Source organism: Saccopteryx bilineata, chromosome 10 (genome assembly GCF_036850765.1).
Source record: "Saccopteryx bilineata isolate mSacBil1 chromosome 10, mSacBil1_pri_phased_curated, whole genome shotgun sequence".
In the NCBI taxonomy this organism is placed as follows: domain Eukaryota; kingdom Metazoa; phylum Chordata; class Mammalia; order Chiroptera; family Emballonuridae; genus Saccopteryx; species Saccopteryx bilineata.
The window spans coordinates 6,943,753-6,962,851 of NC_089499.1; the positions used below are offsets into that span (position 1 = coordinate 6,943,753).

At 58.3% G+C, this 19,099-nt stretch overlaps 1 protein-coding gene and 1 long non-coding RNA gene across 2 annotated transcripts in view; one reads left to right on the top strand and one right to left on the bottom strand.

The window, feature by feature from the left end:
- CELSR3 (cadherin EGF LAG seven-pass G-type receptor 3) overlaps positions 1-19,099 on the top strand; it is a 40,655-nt gene that overhangs the window by 19,797 nt on the left and 1,759 nt on the right. The window contains 24 exon segments of the mRNA XM_066245473.1: positions 366-445; positions 2,539-2,662; positions 3,007-3,123; positions 3,225-3,373; positions 3,590-3,705; positions 4,473-4,631; positions 5,050-5,250; positions 5,966-6,854; positions 12,966-13,124; positions 13,207-13,346; positions 13,618-13,728; positions 14,250-14,413; positions 14,615-14,779; positions 14,857-15,009; positions 15,333-15,415; positions 15,501-15,648; positions 15,910-16,023; positions 16,151-16,228; positions 16,764-16,859; positions 16,951-17,057; positions 17,207-17,276; positions 18,188-18,280; positions 18,359-18,445; positions 18,834-18,926. Of these exon segments, the coding sequence (XP_066101570.1) occupies positions 366-445; positions 2,539-2,662; positions 3,007-3,123; positions 3,225-3,373; positions 3,590-3,705; positions 4,473-4,631; positions 5,050-5,250; positions 5,966-6,854; positions 12,966-13,124; positions 13,207-13,346; positions 13,618-13,728; positions 14,250-14,413; positions 14,615-14,779; positions 14,857-15,009; positions 15,333-15,415; positions 15,501-15,648; positions 15,910-16,023; positions 16,151-16,228; positions 16,764-16,859; positions 16,951-17,057; positions 17,207-17,276; positions 18,188-18,280; positions 18,359-18,445; positions 18,834-18,926 (3,696 nt within the window).
- LOC136314488 (uncharacterized) lies at positions 17,240-18,311 on the bottom strand. The gene is made up of 3 exons (XR_010727321.1): positions 18,172-18,311; positions 17,513-17,656; positions 17,240-17,377 (listed from the first exon to the last, which is right to left on the bottom strand). It is a non-coding gene; the product is annotated as an uncharacterized lncRNA (long non-coding RNA).

Genomic DNA, 19,099 nt, shown 5'->3' on the forward strand with positions numbered 1-19,099 from the left:
GCCACCTGTGTGCTTCCCTGGGTGGGAGAAGGGAGCCCCGCAGCAGGTGTGGTGGTGGCAGGCGGCAGTCCGCAGGCTTCCTGGGCTCAGCCTCTGCTGTTTCTCACTCAGCTGGCGTGGAGATGGAGGCACAGGGGCAGGTGGCTGCCTCTCCCCGCCTCTGCCTCCCCTGTGTCTCTCTCATTCAGTCCCTTTGTTTTCCTACTTGATTTTTTTCTCTAAGTTTCTGATCTCTGTGTTGTGTGTATATTTCTCTGGTTCTGCCCCTCTCTCTCTGAGTCTTGGTCTCTGTCTGTCTGTCTCTCACCATTTGTCTTTCTCTGCCTCGCCCCCGCTCCGTGTCTGATGTCTGGCCATGGGTCTAGATGAACGGGACCATGTTTCTTCTCGCTGCCCGCACGTCCTGTTCCAATGGGCAAAGGGAGGCCAAGAAGACCTCTGTGCTGTGAGTTGGCTCTTTGGGGGTCATGGGGATTCTCTCCCCTCCTGAGTGGGGTTTGGGGTCTCCAGAACATTTCTGGTGCTGACCAGATTCCAGATTCTGGGTGGGGGGGAAGTCACCTTCCCTGGCCTGTGGTCCCCCTCTGGTGCCCTGAACATACTCTGGCCCATGCGTGCTTTGGCCTTGCTATCTCCTCAGTCTTCCTTGGCCTGAATGGCTTGCTTTACCCCCTGCTCATGTGTTCCCCTGCACCTTCCCTGTTTTCTTTCACGCCCCCCCTTCCTGTGTGTTCCCCCCATGGTCTCTCATGGCTATCTGAGCACCTGGTTCTTTCTGTGACCTCTTAATATCCCCTAGCGTCCTCCTGAGACTTCTGTGTTCTTATGTGAACTCTTTTCCTTCCATGTTCCTGGTGCTTCCCGTGTCCCCTGCATGAGCCCTGTGTGACTTTTTTTTTTCTTTGACAGAGACAGAGAGAGGGACAGACAGGAAGGGAGAGTGAAGAGAAGCATCAATTCTTTATTGCGGCTCCTTAGTTGTTCATTGACTGCTTTCTCATATGTGCCTTTTTTTCCCCTCAAAATCAGATATGTTTTTATTTTTTTAAAAGCAGTTATTAACAGAAGTTTGAATATACAGCAAAGAAATACATGTACATTTTTCAAACAAGCAAAAGGAATGCAGAGACATAAAGGCTCAACTTTGTTTTACTGAAAACAGCAACAGGATCTGGAGATGATATAAGACTATTTGCTAGTTATCACATCTGCTCTCTTGAACTTCAGAATATAAACATTCAGCACTTCCAAACTCCCCACCCTCACCAGTAGCACCCGTTCCAAGTTTTAGAAAAATAATTCAGATCATCAATGTTCCTTGCTTCATATAAGCTAGCTATGCTTCAGCAAAGTTAACATCCAAGCGTTGTGCACTCAACCCATTTAAATATATACTGTAAGAAAAAAAAATTTTTTTTTTTTTGGTAAAAGCTAATGTTTAAAGTAAGTTTGAAACAAAAAACATGGATGGGAACATTTAGAATAGTATCATTACCATAATCCACAACTGTTGAGGAGAATTCCACCTTCAAAGTCAGGTGGGAACAGCCAGGGCACGGGGCCTTTTCAAAGGACCTCTTTTCTAGTCGGTCACCCAGATGTTTCTTCCCACAGAGCAAAACCACTAGCAGAAGCAGCCAGATGTTGACAAGCTTCATGGTTATAAGTGAGTTTGGTCATAAAATCGCATAAATTCAAATCACACTTTTTCTTTCTTGATTATAAGTTAATATTTATTTCAGCTAAAAGCTGAAACATTACTGATCAGCCACTTTACAGTCCTGTCCAATGTAAATAAAAGTTAAATTTCATGGCCTTTTGTGATTTGGCCTGAAAAGAGGCTTTCATTTCTTTCTTTGTTTCTTCTCCATCTTGGACATTAGGCTTCTGTCATTCTAGCCCAGACAACTGCATCCTACACTACATTTGCACCACAGAACCACAGTCCAAGGGGGTGGTGGTGGTGGTGAGCAATCCTCTGCAAGCCAATCTGGGTCAGACCAACTTTAATTAAACCTGTTCCCAAAAAATTCAATGCAGCTTATGCAGAAAAGATGGTAGATGTTCTCTCACAGCTGTGGCAGGAGCCTGACTGGCTGCTTCAAGATCTGGTCCGCAGGGCCCAGGGTAACGGCGCCTCCACAGCGAATATACCTCGAGCCCCCCCCCCCTTTTTTTTTAGAGACAGAGAGAGGGATAGATAGGGACAGACAGACAGGAAAGGAGAGAGATGAGAAGCATCAATCATCGGTTTTTCGTTGCGACATCTTAATTGTTCATTGATTGCGTTCTCATATGTGCCTTGACCGTGGGCCTTCAGCAGACCAAGTAACCCCTTGCTCAAGCCAGTGACCTCGGGTCCAAACTGGTGAGCTTTTGCTCAAACCCGATGAGCCCGCTCTCAAGCTGGCAACCTCGGGGTCTTGAACCTGGGTCCTCCGCAACCCAGTCCGACGCTCTATTCACTGCGCCACCTCCTGGTCAGGCCCTGTGTGACTCTTGTGTGTCCTACTGTGTCCTCCCATGTTCCCACGGCAGGACCCTTCGCAGCTCCTTTCTGCTCCTCCTGCTGGTCAGTGCCTCCTGGCTCTTCGGCCTCCTGGCAGTCAACAACAGCGTCCTGGCCTTCCACTACCTCCACGCCGGCCTCTGCGGGCTCCAGGTAATGCTGGCTTTCCTCCGGCAGCCTGGACCAGGTGGAGCTTCGGCGAGGTGGGGCGTCCAACCCTGGGCAGGGTGTTGGCCCAGTCTGGGTTTGACTCTTGCTTGGTGACTGACAGCAGGCCAGGTGCTGGTCCTAGACTGACCTTCACCAACAGCAAGGCATCTGGCTCCTTGTCTTCTGGCCACACTGACCTTCACCATCTCCGTTCCCATGTGCCCCTCAGACCTCTCCCTGCCTTGGCCGACTTGCCCTGACTTTCTTACTGGGTGACCCCCTGGTAGTCCTGCTCTGCCCTCCTCTGACTCATTTCCAGTCTCTCACTGACCCTTGCTGACCTGCAGGGCCTGGCCGTGCTGCTGCTCTTCTGTGTCCTGAATGCAGATGCCCGCGCCGCCTGGACACCAGCCTGTCTGGGCAGGAAGGCAGTGCCCGAGGAGGCCAGGCCAGCACCTGGGACGGTAAGGGGCTGTCGGGCTGGGGCAGCAGGCCAGAGGTCCCAGGAAGCCAGGGTTGGAGGCTGCTCCAGTGCCGGCTCATAGCCCTATCCCTCACCCCCCAGGGGCCTGGGGCTTACAACAACACGGCCCTCTTCGAGGAGAGCGGCCTCATCCGCATCACTCTGGGCGCCTCCACCGTCTCCTCAGTGAGCAGTGTCCGCTCAGGCCGGAACCAGGACCAAGAGAGCCAGAGGGGCCGCGGCTGCCTCAGGTGAGTGGCGGAGCCTCCTTGTGCTGGGGACACAGCTCAGACCAGCCCCCCTTTACCAGAGTGGGCACGACCGGGTCCCGTCCTGGCCATCTGGGCCTCTGCTGCTGCCTCTGCCCCGGGATGCCTTTGGAACCATTCCACAGGCATGCGCAGAGGGCCAGCCTCCAGAGCCCCCTCTAACATTCCTTTTGGATGGGTGGGCTCCTGCATTTCCAGGGACAATGTCTTGGTTCGACATGGCTCGGCTGCTGACCACACTGAGCACAGCCTCCAGGCCCACGCTGGCCCCACTGACCTGGATGTGGCCATGTTCCATCGAGACGCTGGCGGAGGTGGGGGCCCAGGCCAGGGAGGGGGGAGGCGAAGGATCCCTCCCCGATTCCCCTTTCTTCTGCCCCAAATTGAGAGCCGTGGCTGACTACGGTGGGCCAGGCTTCCCAGGTCGCTGCCCCAGGAGGCAGCCAGCCACCCAGCCCTGGTTCTCCCGACAAGTCCCAGCCCTCTTCTTCCTGTGCCCGCTCCAAGCTCTCCCCAGGCCCCTCCCAGCCCTGGTTCTTCCGACAAGTCCCAGCCCTCTTCTTCCTGTGCCCGCTCCAAGCTCTCCCCAGGCCCCCAGCTCCGTCTCCCTCTCTGCAGCCACTCTCAGGGTCCCCACGTCCCTCCCAGCCCTGGTTCTCCCGACAAGCCCCAGCCCTTTTCTTCCTGTGCCCGCTCCAAGCTCTCCCCAGGTCTCTCCCAGCCCTGGTTCTCCCGACAAGTCCCAGCCCTTTTCTTCCTGTGCCTGCTCCAAGCTCTCCCCAGGTCCCTCCCAGCCCTGGTTCTCCCGACAAGTCCTAGCCCTCTTCTTCCTGTGCCCACTCCAAGCTCTCCCCAGGCCCCCAGCCCCGTCTCCCTCTCTGCAGCCACTCTCAGGGTCCCCACGTCCCTCCCAGCCCTGGTTCTCCCAACAAGTCCCAGCCCTCTTCTTCCTGTGCCCGCTCCAAGCTCTCCCCAGGCCCCCAGCCCCGTCTCCCTCTCTGCAGCCACTCTCAGGGTCCCCACGTCCCCCCCTCTCCAAGACACTGCTCAGCCTTCCTCCTCCTGGCCTCCCCACCTCCAGGTGCAGACTCTGACTCTGACAGTGACTTGTCCTTGGAGGAAGAGAGAAGTCTGTCCATCCCATCCTCAGAAAGCGAGGACAATGGCCGACCACGGGGGCGTTTCCAGCGTCCCCTCTGCCGGGCCGCCCAGAGTGAGAGGCTCCTCACCCACCCCAAAGGTGATGGGGCTCTCTGACACCATGGGTGGCCAAGAGACACCCCATATCCTACTTGGGTATGACCCAAGGACCTACTATACCCTGAGGATTCCTGGGACCAACCTATTGGGAACCTGGGGTCATCACTGGGCCCCTGCACCTCTCTCCCCATCCAGCAGTGTTCTGCTGACGGGAGACCCCGGATCAGCCTGGGTAACAGGAGAGCAAGGTCAGGGGTGTTAGAGGGTGAGATGTCTGCCCCAGCCCCTGGTCCTCCCTGAGGGTTGGGGTTCCGCTCTCAGCCATCAGGTTTCCCCACCTCCAGTCTCTGCCAACTTCCAGTTGAGAGTGAGGGCTTGTCAGTAACCCCCTTCCTGGATGGCCCCACTGATCTCAGAGACACCTCCTGTTCCTACCTGTAACCTGCCTTGGCTCTCAGATGTGGATGGCAACGACCTCCTGCCCTACTGGCCAGCCCTGGGGGAGTGTGAAGCTGCTCCCTGTGCTCTGCAGACCTGGGGCTCCGAACGGCGCCTGGGGCTGGACACCAGCAAGGACGCAGCCAACAACAACCCACCGGACCTGTCCCTCACCAGCGGGGATGAAGCCTCCCTGGGTCGGGCCCAGCGCCAGAGGAAAGGTGGGGTTGTTGACCCTGGCCTGCACTCCGGGACCCCGGGACTGCCCGTGCTCTGACTCGGGGAATTGCACCCTCCTAACCCCACGTGGCTTCGCAGGGGTCCTGAGAGCTGCTCTTGCTCTGATCTGGGGGTTTCTGCTACTCTGTTCTGAGTCCCAGTCTCTGGGGGACTGTCCCAGCACGACTTGTCTGCACCACAGAAGCCCCAGGGGCTACTCCTGCCCCACCCAGGGGGTTCTTCCCCCTACCGCACCCCCAGTCTGCTTTGTGGGTACCCTAGGAGCTTCCGAGCCTCAGATCTCAGAGCTCCTGCTCTAACTTGGAGGGTTTCTATGCCCTGTCCTGCTTTAAGGGATCTGGAAAGCTTGGCCATGCCCCAACTCAAGGGCTTTCTGCCCTCACTTCTGCATCACAGGGACCCCGGGTAGTGCCCCTGCACCACCCTAGGGGACTTCTGCCCTCGACCCTGTCTGCATCACCAAGGCCTGGGGCTGCCCCCCTGCACCTGGTAGGGGGGTGGCTCGCCCCTCCCCCTGCCCATGGGGACTGTCCTGTTCTGATCTGGCAGTTACTGCCTCCCCACTATGACCCCTGTCCTGCTGCCCCTCTGCTCCCAACCCTATGGCTCAGGGGTCCCAAGGCTGCCGTGGTCCTCGGCCCAGGGAGTTCCTGCCTCCTCACGTGCAAACTGTGTCCCTCATTTCTTCTCCCACAGGCATCCTGAAGAATCGACTGCCGTGCCCACTGGTGCCACAGACACGAGGTACCCCTGAGTTGTCCTGGTGCCGGGCAGCCACCTTGGGGCACCGTGTGGTGCCGGCCGCCTCCTACGGTCGCATCTGTGCTGGTGGGGGCACAGGCAGCCTTTCACAGCCGGCTAGCCGCTACTCCTCCCGTGAACAGCTGGACCTGCTTCTCCGGCGGCAGCTGAGCCGTGAGCGACTGCAGGAGGCCCCTGGCCCTGTTCTGCATGCCCTGAGTCGGCCAGGTTCACAGGAACACCTGGATGCCGTGCCAGGCCGTCTGGAGCCCAGGGATCGGGGCAGCACCCTACCACGGAGGCAGCCACCCAGGGACTACCCTGGCACCATGGGCAGCCGCTTCAGGTCACGGGATGCGCTGGACCTGGGGGCACCCTGCGAGTGGTTGAGCACACTCCCCCCGCCCCACAGTGCCCGGGACCTTGACCCACAGCCCCCACCTCTGCCCCTGTCTTCCCAGAGGCAACTCTCAAGGGACCCCCTCTTGCCACATCGGCCCTTGGACTCTCTGTCCAGGAGATCGAACTCAGGGGAGCAGCTGGACCGTGTGCCTAGCCGGCACCCCTCACGAGAAGGCCTCGGGCCACCCCCAGAGCTGCTCAGAGTTCAGGAGGACCCGGCCAGCGGCCCTGGCCATGGCCCATCCACAGAGCAGCTGGACATTCTCTCCTCTATCCTCGCCTCCTTCAACTCCTCAGCTCTCTCCTCCTCTGTGCAGTCCTCAAGCACGCCTTCTGGCCCTCACACCACTGCCACGCCTTCCGCCACAGCCTCTGCTCTCGGGCCCTCCACGCCACGCTCTGCCACCTCCCATAGCATCTCGGAGCTATCTCCAGACTCAGAGTAAGCAGGGTCCAGCCACCTGCTCATCTCCTCACCAGCTTAGGACAGCCTCCTGTGCACTCCGCCCTGTGCTCTGCCACAGAAGGATGTGTGGGTCCTCCCAGGCTCAGCATAGCCGGGGGGCCACAGGCTTAGGGCAGGAATCCGGCAGGGAGTGGGGATGTGACTAATAGGGGCTTGCTGGCTATGTGATTGGGGCTGGCCACCCTCCCCTGCACCCCTGGGGCTACAGAGGAACAGTAGCCATGCCTTCTAAAGGGCCCAAGCTAGCGGAGGGGGCAGTGCAGAAGCCAAGGCTGAGAAGGCTCAGGAGGCTATGTTCAGGAGGTGAGCGTGGGACAGGAGGGGCCAGAAGCAGTGCCACATATGGCTGTCTTATACGCCAAGCTGAAGAGCTAACTTCACTGGTCATTCATTCGCTGACTTATTTAGTCAATACTAAGTTCCTTCTGCCTTTGGGCACTGTGGGGTTGAGCACACAGGAATTGAGCTGGGGCCTGGGGCATCTTGGGTGCCCGTGGGGCATCTGTGGGATAGGGGGTGGCAGACACGCCTGGGAAGCAGCTCACACACTGGAGTCAGAGGAAGTGGGGGGAAACCAGCAGTCGCCAGACCTTAGAACTTAGAAGCCAAAAGGAGAGTTGAGTGTTTTTTTGTATTTTTCCAAAGTTGGAAACAGGGAGGCAGTCAGACAGACTCCTGCGAGCGCGGGATGGGGCCCAACCTGGCATGCCCACCAGGGGGCGATGCTCTGCCCATCTGGGGCATTGCCCCGTTGCGGCTGGAGCCATTCTAGCACCTGAGGTGGAGGCCATGGAGCCGTCCTCAGCGCCTGGGCCTACTTTGCTCCAATGGAGCCTCGGCTGCAGGAGAGGAAGAGAGAGAGAGGAAGGAGAGAGGGAAGGGTGAAGAAGCAAATGGGCGCTTCTCTTGTGTGCCCTGGTGGGAAGTTAAACCTGGGACTTCCATACGCTGGGCCAACACTCTACTGCTGAGCCAACCGGCCAGGGCAAGGAGAGTTGAGTTTTAAGGAGGAACAGCTAGGTCCACTCTGGAGGGAAGCGGGCCCCGGGGGTGGGACAGGAGACCAACAGAATCTGAGCAGAGTTGGCAGAGAAGAAAGGAAGGCAAGCAGGGCAGGGGATTAGGGGGCCTGGTGCCCAGGGGCTCTGGAAGGCTGTGGGGGGAGGGGCTTGGAGAGAGCTGTGAGTACCATCCGGGTCCTCCTGCAGCCTGGCCTTGGTATCTGGCTGTTGGGGGTGAGAGGAGCTGGGGAGACTGACTCAGGCTTTGGAGTCACATCTGACCTCTCTGAGCCTCAGTGTCCATATCTGCAAAATGTGTGTGCAGTAACAAACTCTTTGAGCTATGGAGATTTTTGAGACAATACCTGTCAACTGCTTAACATGGTGTCTGTACACAGTAGGTGCTTGCTAAGTGCTTAAAGACATAGGTGGCCAGCCAAGGGGTCTCCTGATGGATGTGGGTGAAGGGGTCAGAGAACCCTAGCATGGGCATGATGGGTCTAGGGACTGAAAAACAAAGGTGAGGGTGGTGGTGAGGGGAGGTGGCTCAGGCCCAGCCTTGGGGGGGAGTCCAGAGTCACCTGACTCACAGTCCTCTCAGCAACCTGCTTTGATCTCCCCATTCACTTCTGCAGAGTTCCCAAAAGTGAAGGTCACTCCTGAGGAGCAGCCGGACAGCCGGACAACCGAGGAACAGCTGAGGGCGATGGAGGATTTGGGCTAACCTGGGAGACTCCAGGAGTCAGGGGCTGATTCCAAGGCCACCCCAGCTTTCCCTGTTGCTGCAGTGCTGAGCTTCCGTGCTCATCGTGAGCATGTGAGCGTGAGTGGAACAGGTGGACAGGTCCTGGGAACTGAAGGGAGGCTTTTATACATTTTGTACCTTTGTAACCAGAGAAATATGCTTACGTTATTTTTCATCTTTTCTGTTGCCTGGGGTTCTGAGGCTGGGCTGGGAGGGGGAGGGGGACACAGGGAAAGAGGTGCGGAGTTTGGCTGGCCCCATTTGGGTTCTTGACAAACCATAGGCTCTTTTCTGTCATCTTACTGGGGTGGATTCAGGCAAATACCTCCTGTCCCCCGCCCTCCCAGGTAGATCTGAATATTGTCAGGGCCCAAGTGCAAAACTGATCTTTACTTTTTCTTGGATGCCCCAAGGACCAAACTTCTGAGACTAGGGGTTGGTCTTGGAAACAAGGGTCCTCTGACCTCCTCACAGGCACTCGCTCATGCTGCCTCTTCTGTGGATGTGGATGTTTTATTATGTGGAGTCCCTGCCACTTACTGCCTTATGACCTAGGACTGACGCTGTGGGTGCTGGTGGAGCAGCAGATGTCATGTTTACAGAGCAAGGCTTCCCTTTCTCCCACGGGGAGGGGTTCAGGCCTCTAATCAGACGTTCCTGCAGAGGGTGAACACAGGGGTCTTTATTTAACCCTTGCCCCTGCTGTGAGCAAACCTTGTCTGTGGTGCCATTTAATTCCCTAACACTGCCCCCAGCTGGAATTTTTTCTAAAGGGTGGGTAGGAGGGAGAGCAAAGGGAGCAGAAGCAAGGGAACTGCAGATGCAGAGGGGAGGTGCCATGCCTCCCATGTTTACAGACACCTCCCTGGCCCTGGGCACCTAGGCTGCAGGAAGTGACTCAGTGCCACTTCTCCTTTATTCCCTTCTAAAGGGAAAAATGACTGTTAGGACCCTGTTCACAAAACTCTCGTTTTTATTACTTTGTCTGATGTCCAGAACTGGAGACTTGACATTTTATTACTTTGTTTACAGATCAAGTTTTAAAACATTCAACAACTTTGTTTACAACTTAAAACTGAATTTTTACACTTTGTTTACAGTTGAGAATGTTTTCCCCCCTTTGTTTACAAATGGAAGGTGGAAAATGTGGGAGAGGGGCTTCAAGGATCTCACCGGTGAGGACCCTGGACCTGGCCATCTACAGGGGTTTCCAACTCCTAGCTCTCCCAGGCCGAAAGGTCAGAACTGAGTTCCCTGCTGAACAGCAGACCCAGAAGGCCTCCAGAGTAGGCATCCTCTTACCACTGGGAACAAGGGTCATGTTGGGTTGCGGGGAAGGTCTGTGCAGACATTCCCCTCCCCCATGCATACTCTTGGAAGGCAGTTTCCAAGGAGATTAAAAAATTTAACTTTACTAACTGGTGCCAAATCCCACCAGCCAGGACCCGAGCTCTCGTTACCCAGAATGACCCCAGCTCTTGAAGGGTTGAGGGGTCCACTGCGGGAAGAGGGGGTTGTCCTTGCTATATCCTAGGTTCTGTACATGCTCCTCTCTGGGGGTCACCACTCCATTCAGCCCCGTGGCCCCTTTTCCTGTCTGTGTAAATTGTTCCGTGAAGCCGCGCTCTGTTTTGGGAATAAACTTCTATAGAAAATGATTGTTGTCTCTTTTGTTTGGTGAGGTAGGAGGGTGGCTATGAATGATTCAAACCAGGCTGACCTTTGGGAGAAATCTGAACACTGCTTCCTCCTAAGAATATTCAGCTATTTTTAGCCCATATCATAGGAGATTTGGACCAGGTTCCCACCCCTTTTACCCTCAGTTCTGGCCTTGTGATTGGGGCCTCAAGTATAATAAGCACGAGTGCTGGGAGTAAGGTCTCAAGGGAAACACCCCTCCGTCAAGGCAGCAGCATGATGACTCCCTAAATCTTGCGGGCTGCAGTCTTAATCTGGTATTTGCCCTGGCCAGGGGTCAAACTAACTACAGGAACTGTCACTGCTAACCCTTTACCCATTGACAGCACTGACCCCTATGAGCTTTGGAAGGCTCTGGTCACTAGCCACGTTCTCAGGAATCCTGCCTACTTGGAGGTTTTCCGTACCCATCCCACGTGGACCCTCCGCAAGAAGTCAGGACCTGGTATCAGCCCCACCCCACTCAGGAACCTGGGGCCGCAGGTTCCAGTTCTGCAGTTCCACCCAGCTCAGGGTGGAGGGCTGAGCAGCCAAAGGCAGACCGCAGGGGACGAAGGGGTTAAATCTCCCTCCTCGGGGTTCGCCCCGCCCAGAGAGCTGCACTGAGGGCCCGCCCGAGTATGCTGATTGGACCAAGTCTTCCTCGTCCAGCCCGGGGATTGGTCCTTGGGTGCACGCTCCAGATCTTGCCCCAGTCCCAGCCCCGCCTTTCGGCCCATAGCGGCTTTGGGCCTGAACTGTTAAGCGTAGCTGGTACCTGGCAGTGCGCCCGCCATGGGGCTGTCGGAAGCGTCCGGGTGAGTGCAGGGCGCGGCCCCGTTCCTGGTGTCCGCGAGGCGCGGGCCGCCACATGGCCTCGGCGCAGGCGCCCGGCTTGGGTTAGCTCGGAAGGAGTACCTACATACAAGTCAGGAGCAGCCATCTCCCGCCTGCAAAGCCTTGGGTTTCTGCTTTTCTGCTTTTCTGCTGGCGGCTGCCCAGCTGCAGCGAGGGATAGGGGCGGGAGCCGGCGAGAGCCCAGCCCCTGAGCACTGTGCGGGAAATCCCTCGAGCGCTGCCTTAAGGGCTAGGGCCTCGGGGAGGCGGCCGCAAGCGGAGGCGCCCCGGCCCAGGAGGGGCTCTGGCAGGGCGCGTTAGTGTTGGCAGATCGCTGCAGAGGAGTCCGTAGAGGCGACCTGAGTTCGCCCAGCTGTCCTACGGATTTGGGATTGGGCGCTCGAGCTCGGGTTCCCCAGAAGGAGGGGCCGAGGATCTAGGCCACGCCCTCCAAGCTCAGGTCTTGCCGGGGTGGGGAAGACCTGAGTGACTCGAGGAGGAGGAGGAGGAGGAGGAGGAGGAGGAGGAGGAGGAGGAAGAAGGACGAAGGACGAAGGGGCTCAAAGATCTCTGTGAGATAGCGATGCCAAGTCTCTGAGGATCTTCTTTGCACCACTCCACTCCCTCCTCCAATCGGGACACCCAGTATAGAGAGGGGCCCTTCCCAGGTGAGTGCCTGCTCCCTAGGTGGGATCTTCCGCCTGGAGATCAGAATTTTCTTGACAGATGAAAGCTTTCTCAGCAGGGGAGAGCTTTCCTCCCGGTAAGATGGCCCCTCTGAGATCTATTCCCAGGTGACAGCTCTCTCCCACTCCAGGTGGGAGCTTCGCCAGGTGAGCACTTCCCTTAGGCGAGAGCACCCTCCATAGCAGAACTTCCCTGGCTGGTGAACACTTTCCCAGCTGGTGGGAAGCTTCTGGCTGGTAGAGCTAGCTCCCCTTCTAATAAGCACCTATTTCCTAGTGAGATCGATTTCCAGGACAGCTTCCCCCCAGGCGAGAGCTTCCTCCAGATGAGAAATTCCCAGATCTCCTATTCCCAAGTGAGATCATCCCTTCCGTTCAGGTGGGCACCTCTAGGAAGATCAGGGATTCTCCCCCAGGACAAAACTTATCTGGCTGATGAAAACTTTGCTGTTGGGTGAAAGTTTCCCCCTAGATGAGGTTGTCCTGAGATCTATTGCCAGACGAGATCTTCTCCCACTTCAAGTGGGGGCTTCCCTTTCCAGATGGAAGCCTCTCCCTCTAGGTGAGAGCCCTTCCCTGGCTTTCTCAGATTAGGCTGAGCTTGTCCACAACTTGGAATAGAGGGCTGGAGGCCCAGGGGCAATCTTAGCCTTTCTACTTTCCTCCCCTTAGAGGGGAGGGGTACATCTCAAGAGGGGTGTGCCTGAAGAACTGGAGCCCCGGTTTTCCAGATTCTTCCTGGTGTGTGCTGGCAGCACTGGGCTCATGGGGCCACTAGAGAAGGACTCAGCCTGAACAGAGATTGGCTGGGGCGATCAAGGGGCTCAGGGAAGGAGGCTGGAGGGGCAGTCCGCCTGGGACCTGGACTGGCAGAGCAGTCGGGGCTGAGTAGCCGCACCAGGTTTGGAAGTGTGGACTGTGCTCATCCTGCTGCCTCTTGGTGGGGGACTTTGGCCCAGCAAGAGGTTTCCACCAGCCAAAGTTCAGGTACTCCCCTTTTTTGGGCATGGGCATGGGGCCAGCTAGAGGCTGGAGCTGTTTAGATATTGAGGCCTCGAGAAGTCAGGTGAGTTCGAGGTGGAGGCATGGGGGAGGTCGGGCCGAGAGCGCCCTCACTGTGTCCCTGGTCTCACTCCCCCAGACCGAGTGACGCAGAGGCACTCCTGGCCACAACAGAGGTAATGGAGCTGAAGAGACGAGACTACCACGTGGAGCGGCCACTGCTGAGCCAGGAACAGCTGGAGGAGCTGGGGCGCCGGGGCCCAGCAGCTGGGACCCGCCAGTGGCGAGCCTGGTTTCAGTAAGGCTGGGGGAGGACTGGAGGGGAACGCTGGCAGGACTTCGGTAGCCTCTGTCCCTGATACCCACCCTTGTGCCCCCAGGTGCTCCCGCTCTCAGGCCCGAGCCCTTCTGCTCCGGCGCCTCCCGGTGTTAGCCTGGCTGCCCCGGTATCCTGTGCGTGACTGGCTTCTGGGTGATATGTTGTCTGGTCTAAGTGTGGCCATTATGCAGCTACCGCAGGGTGAGCCGCCCTTGATCCAGAGCTTTTGGATGGTGACCCTGGCCTTGAGCACGCCCCCCCCCCCCCCCCCCCCCCCCCCCCCCCCCCCCCCCCCCCCCCCCCCCCCCCCCCCCCCCCCCCCCCCCCCCCCCCCCCCCCCGCTAAAAAAAGAAAGAAAAACCTGAAGCCACGGCCCCTGCTCCTGGAACTAAGGCTCATGCCTAGTGCTGGGATTTCCTTATTTTTTCAAGGACCAGCCTCCAAGCCCTTATTGCAAACATTTCTCTTCCAGGCCTAGCCTATGCCCTCCTGGCTGGACTGCCCCCTGTGTTTGGCCTCTACAGTTCCTTCTACCCTGTCTTTATCTACTTCCTGTTTGGCACTTCCCGGCATATCTCCGTGGGTGAGTGGAGCCAGGCCCAGCCCTGCAGGAGGATACCCCCCCCCCATTGAGGATAGGGTGAGGACAGGCATGGAGAGCAAGTGAACTTAGTGAAGAGGGCAGCACTGGTGCGGGGCGGCTGGGAGACTCGCCTAAGTGTCTTTCCCAGGCAGGACGAGGCTTCTGAGCAGGGGGCCACAGACTCACGTACCTAGAGACCCCGGTTCCGGAAGGATGTGGATGGGTGGAGCAACTCAAGGGGCCCAGACTTGGTATAGGCCTCATACTCGAGGCAGGCTGTGCCCCCTTCCCCATTCCATCTTTTGCAAGGGTCCTGAGCCAATGGGCACAGGTGGGGCAGAGTAGATGTTTCAGGGCCCACATTTCTAGCCACTCTCAGGAGCCCTTGAGCCACTGTCTCTACTGCATGGCATAGTCTGAGGTATTTGTCTAGAACTAATGTCTCCTGGCTTCTCCCTGAAGACCAGGGCTCCAGGGTAGGATAGTGTCCTCTACCCTTCAGACCTGCACTGTCCCTACAGGCACCTTTGCTGTCATGTCCGTGATGGTGGGGAGTGTGACAGAATCCCTGGCTCCTGATAAGGACTTCCTGCAGGCCGTGAACTCCACAGTTGATACAAAGGCCAGAGACACTGTTCGGGTGCAGCTGGCCTCCACTCTCAGTGTGCTGGTTGGCCTCTTCCAGGTGTGCAGCAGTCAGCACTGCCTCCCCCGCCCCAGCTGCTTGCCCACTGCCAAACCCACTCCCACCCTGTCTGCCGGTTCCTCTGAGTGTCTGACCATCGTCATCCTCCTCACATCTCCCTCTGATCCCTCCTGTCCTGGGCTCTGCTCCAGCCACCCCTGGGGCCCCTGTATACCCTGACTACCTCTGGCCACCCCACAGGTGGGGCTGGGCCTGGTCCACTTCGGCTTTGTGGTCACCTACCTGTCCGAGCCTCTGGTCCGTGGCTACACCACAGCCGCATCTGTGCAGGTCTTCGTTTCACAGCTCAAGTATGTGTTTGGCCTCCAACTGAGCAGCCCCTTTGGGCCACTGTCCCTCATCTATGTGAGTGATGGTGGGAGAAGGGATGGGGGATGTGTCCCATGACATTGAGTACTGGCTGTGACCCCACCTCCCCTCAGACAGTGCTGGAGGTCTGCCGGAAGCTGCCCCAGAGCGTGGTTGGCACTGTGGTCACTGCAGCTGTGGCAGGGGTGGTGCTCGTGGTGGTGAAGATACTGAATGACAAGCTGCGGCGACATCTGCCCATGCCTCTCCCCGGGGAACTGCTAACGGTTCGGATTCTAGGGGGCAGGGCAGAGGGGCAAATGAAGCTACATCCCTGTGGGCATTCCCTGGGTATTTAAAGACTAGCTGAAGTGGGCACTGGTGCGAGTTCCCGGGGGCAGGGGGACATGGCAGGAAGCCCGCACCTCGGTGTCTTTCCGCCTCTGACAGCATCTCTTCCCCCGGGAGTGCTGTCTCTCGGCCTATCCAACTTCTCCCCACCCCTCTGAAGGTTTTGCTTCAGACCTCCCTCTTTATTCCCAGAGTGGTTTCTCCGTCCCCCCGACAGTGATGCCAGCTCTCCCTTCCCTGACTCTGTTCTCTCCCCCAGCTCATCGGGGCCACCGGCATCTCCTATGGCGTGGGCCTGAAGCAAAGATTTAGGGTGGATGTCGTGGGCAACATCCCTGCAGGGTGAGCTCCAGCCCCTGGAGGTCGGGGGAGGTGGGGCGGCCAGGGCCAGCGCCTCCCAGATGTACCTCACAGGTGTACCTCACAGGCTGCTCCCCCCAGCGGCCCCCAGCCCCCAGCTGTTTGCAAAGCTGGTGGGAAACGCCTTCACTATCGCTGTGGTTGGGTTCGCCATTGCCATCTCGCTGGGGAAGATCTTCGCCCTGAGGCACGGCTACCGGGTGGACAGCAACCAGGTCTGGGGGATAGGACGTTGGACACATAGGGGCAACCTGCTGTACAAGAGACCCCGGGGCCTGGGGGGATGGAGTATCCGGTGGGACACAGGGCGACAGCAAGCAGATACTCTGGGACCATGTGGGGACAGGGTGGGAGAGCAGGCAGCTCTTTGGGATTATTGCATGGAGATGAGGTTGGGGGTGTGTAGGCCTAGACACAGTAGCACAGTGACAGGCACTGCTGGGGAAGTCTCCTCACACCTGCACTCCCCTCACCAGGAGCTGGTGGCCCTGGGCCTCAGTAACCTCATCGGGGGCATCTTCCAGTGCTTCCCTGTGAGCTGCTCCATGTCTCGGAGCCTGGTCCAAGAGAGCACCGGGGGCAACACACAGGTGGGCTTCAGGTATGGGCGGGGCTGTGCATCTGTGCACACAGACCACTGGACCTGGGCAGTCCCACCCCGCTCACCACCTGTTTCCCCACCCTCCACCCCACCCCCTGCTCACCCTTACCCTGCAGGTGGCCGGAGCCATCTCCTCCCTCTTCATCCTCATTATCATCATCAAACTTGGGGAACTCTTCCAAGACCTGCCCAAGGTGAGCTGCCACCTCATCCAGACAGGATTGAGGGCCGTGACCAGGCCAGGGGCTCAGATCAGTCAGTCAGGCCCAAGGTGAGGGGCAGGGAGATGAGCTTATGCCGTTTTTCTTTTTTGTCTTTTTAAGATTTTATTTATGGATTATAGAGAGGGGAGAGAGAGAGAACAAGGGAGTGGGGAGGAGCGGGAAGCATCAACTCATAGCCGTTGCTTCTCGTGTGTGTGTGCCTTTATGGGCAAGCCCAGGGTTTTGAACCAGCTCCGCGTTCAAGGTTGACGCTTTATCTACTGCGCCACCACAGGCCAGGCATGCCCTGTTTTTCAAGGTTGAGATCTTTGGAGTGAGATTTGGAGCCAAGGGTCAAGGGTTTGAACCTTCCAGAGTCAGATCCAAGGTGTCGCGTTCAGGGGCGGGTAGTAGCGTGTGTTTGGGGTTATGCCCAGGTGCTTAGGGTCTGGCTCAAGACTCGGGGGGTCAGGGTTGTCAGTTTGGGGCACCCCACAGCAGCCCTGGTAACCCTGCCCCACTGCAGGCAGTCCTGGCGGCCACCATTATCGTGAACTTGAAGGGCATGCTGCTGCAGGTCAAGGACATATGCCCCCTCTGGAAGGCCAATCGCATAGATCTGGTAAGAGGCCTGCAAGCCCTGGGATGCGACCAAGGTCTTCAGCCCCAGTGGGCCTGTTAGGCCCTGTTGACCGCTATGCCCTTGTTTTTAGCTCATCTGGCTGGTGACCTTTGTGGCTACCCTCCTGCTGAACCTAGACCTGGGCCTGGCGGTGGCAGTCATGTTTTCCCTGCTGCTGGTGGTCGTCCGCACGCAGCTGTGAGTCACCCCTCTCGGGCTCCTCCATTCCAGCTGGTCAGGGTTGAGGTCCACACTGGCTCTCCCCAGCTTTCACTCACCGTGGGATGGTGCCAGGCTCCTGGTTCCTCCCGGTCCTCACCCCCCACAAACATTCTGTCTCTCCGCAGGCCCCACTATTCCATCCTGGGGCAGATCCCAGACACAGATGTCTACAGAGACGTGGCAGAGTACTCAGAGGTGAGCAGCAGGGGCTGTGCAGGAAGGGGGCGTTCAGGGTGGGGCAGAGGCAGGTGGGCCTTCATCAGTCCCCTCCGTGCCTGACCAGCACACTCTGGTTCCTGAAATTTCAAGGGAGGGGTCTGGATCTGTGGTTCCCACTCAGAATATGACAGGCTAGGAAAGGCCACAGGACAGATGGATAGAGATGGATGTGGGCACCTGGGGAGGGGGCTCCTGGAGCCAGCAGGACAAACCTCATCCCGCAGAGCAGTCCTGGGTCAGGCACGCGGGAGGGGCACTATCCTGGGGTGCCAGCACGTTGGAGAGTCTGGTTTGCGATCTGACGGTGTCACTAAATCTACCGTTCATTGATCTCCTGAGAAGTCCCAGGCCAAGTGCTGAGAACAGAGATGGGGGCCTCAGAATAAAACAAGCTCTTTCCCCCTAACATGGAGCCTCCAAGGCTGAGCACGGTGATCAGGCAGAGTGAGGGGAGACAGGAGGGCGAGCAGCTCAGCTGAAGGCAGAGGGCGGTATGGGGGTGGGGCGGGGCACGCGTGCCCGGATGGGGCGGGAGCTGGGGAGGGCGTGGTTGCCATGGCAGCGGAGGAGGGTCTCTGTCTGCATGCGGCATGTGGCAAACAGACCATGGGGCCGGGGTCGGAGACGCAAGGGGCGGCCTGAGAGCCACTGACACCCAATCCAGGTCGTGGCAGGAGGGTGTGGGGGGGGGTGCAGTGGTGCAGGGTGCCCCGGGGCAGCTGGGGGCCTGGGCAGAAGGCGGGAGCAGGGCAAGCTGTCCCGATGGCATGGCCGCAGGCCGGGCCCCCGCTGGTTGGGCAGCAGAGGTTGGGGGTGGCAGGCACTGGGGCACGCGGGGCAGGAAAGGCACACGAACAACATGGAGCCCTACTGTGACCCATCCGCAGGCCAGGGAGGTCCCAGGCGTGAAGGTCTTCCGCTCCTCCGCCACCGTGTACTTTGCCAACGCCGAGCTCTACAGCGATGCGCTGAAACACAGGGTGAGGCCTGGCGTTCTGGGCTCGGCGTTGGGGTCCCTCACCTCCCCGGAGTGCCCACATCCTGACATTTGCCCCCAGTGTGGTGTGGACGTTGACGATCTCATCTCCCGGAAGAGGAAGCTGCTCAGGAAGCGGGAGCTCAAGCTGAAGCCACTGCGGAAGAAGGTCCGGACACAGGCGGGGCCCTGAGAACCAGTGGCCACTGCCCCCAGTCCTGCAGCTGGCAGCGCCCCGCCTTGTCCCCGCCCCTGCCGTCCCACCCCGTCCTTTACCCTCTTTGTTCCCTGTGGGTGGGGCTTGTTCTTCTCTACCTCCGGAGCCACTGCCAGTGATGGAGCCACTGCCAGCATGCACCATTGCCGTAGACTTCCATTTATGACAGTTCCCAGAGCTGATCAAAACCCACAGCCTTCAGCCTGGCCTCGGGTCCCAAGCGTCGGTTACTGGTCCACCTATGTGCCCAAAGCTAGGGGGCAACACCAGGCCTGCCTGGCACAGCTGCTGTATGGCAGCTGAGACAACCCTTTCCTGTCCCCCCTCTCCCCTCACCTAGGCTGTGGCCGCCAAGGGCACTTCTGTTGCTATCGATGTCAACACCAGTGATGGAAACATTGACAGGGTCGATGTGGAGGGCTTCAAGGCCAAGGTGAGGATGGGAGTGGGACAGGGGACCAGCCATGAGCTTCAGAGATGGGGGTGTGCCGACATGCCCGGTGAGGACAGCCGTGGACCTGCCACTGTGGGGTCAAGGTGGTTGTGTCAGTGGGATGATGGATCAGATTCTCTGGGGAGGGACCTCTAGTGATATGCTAAACTGTG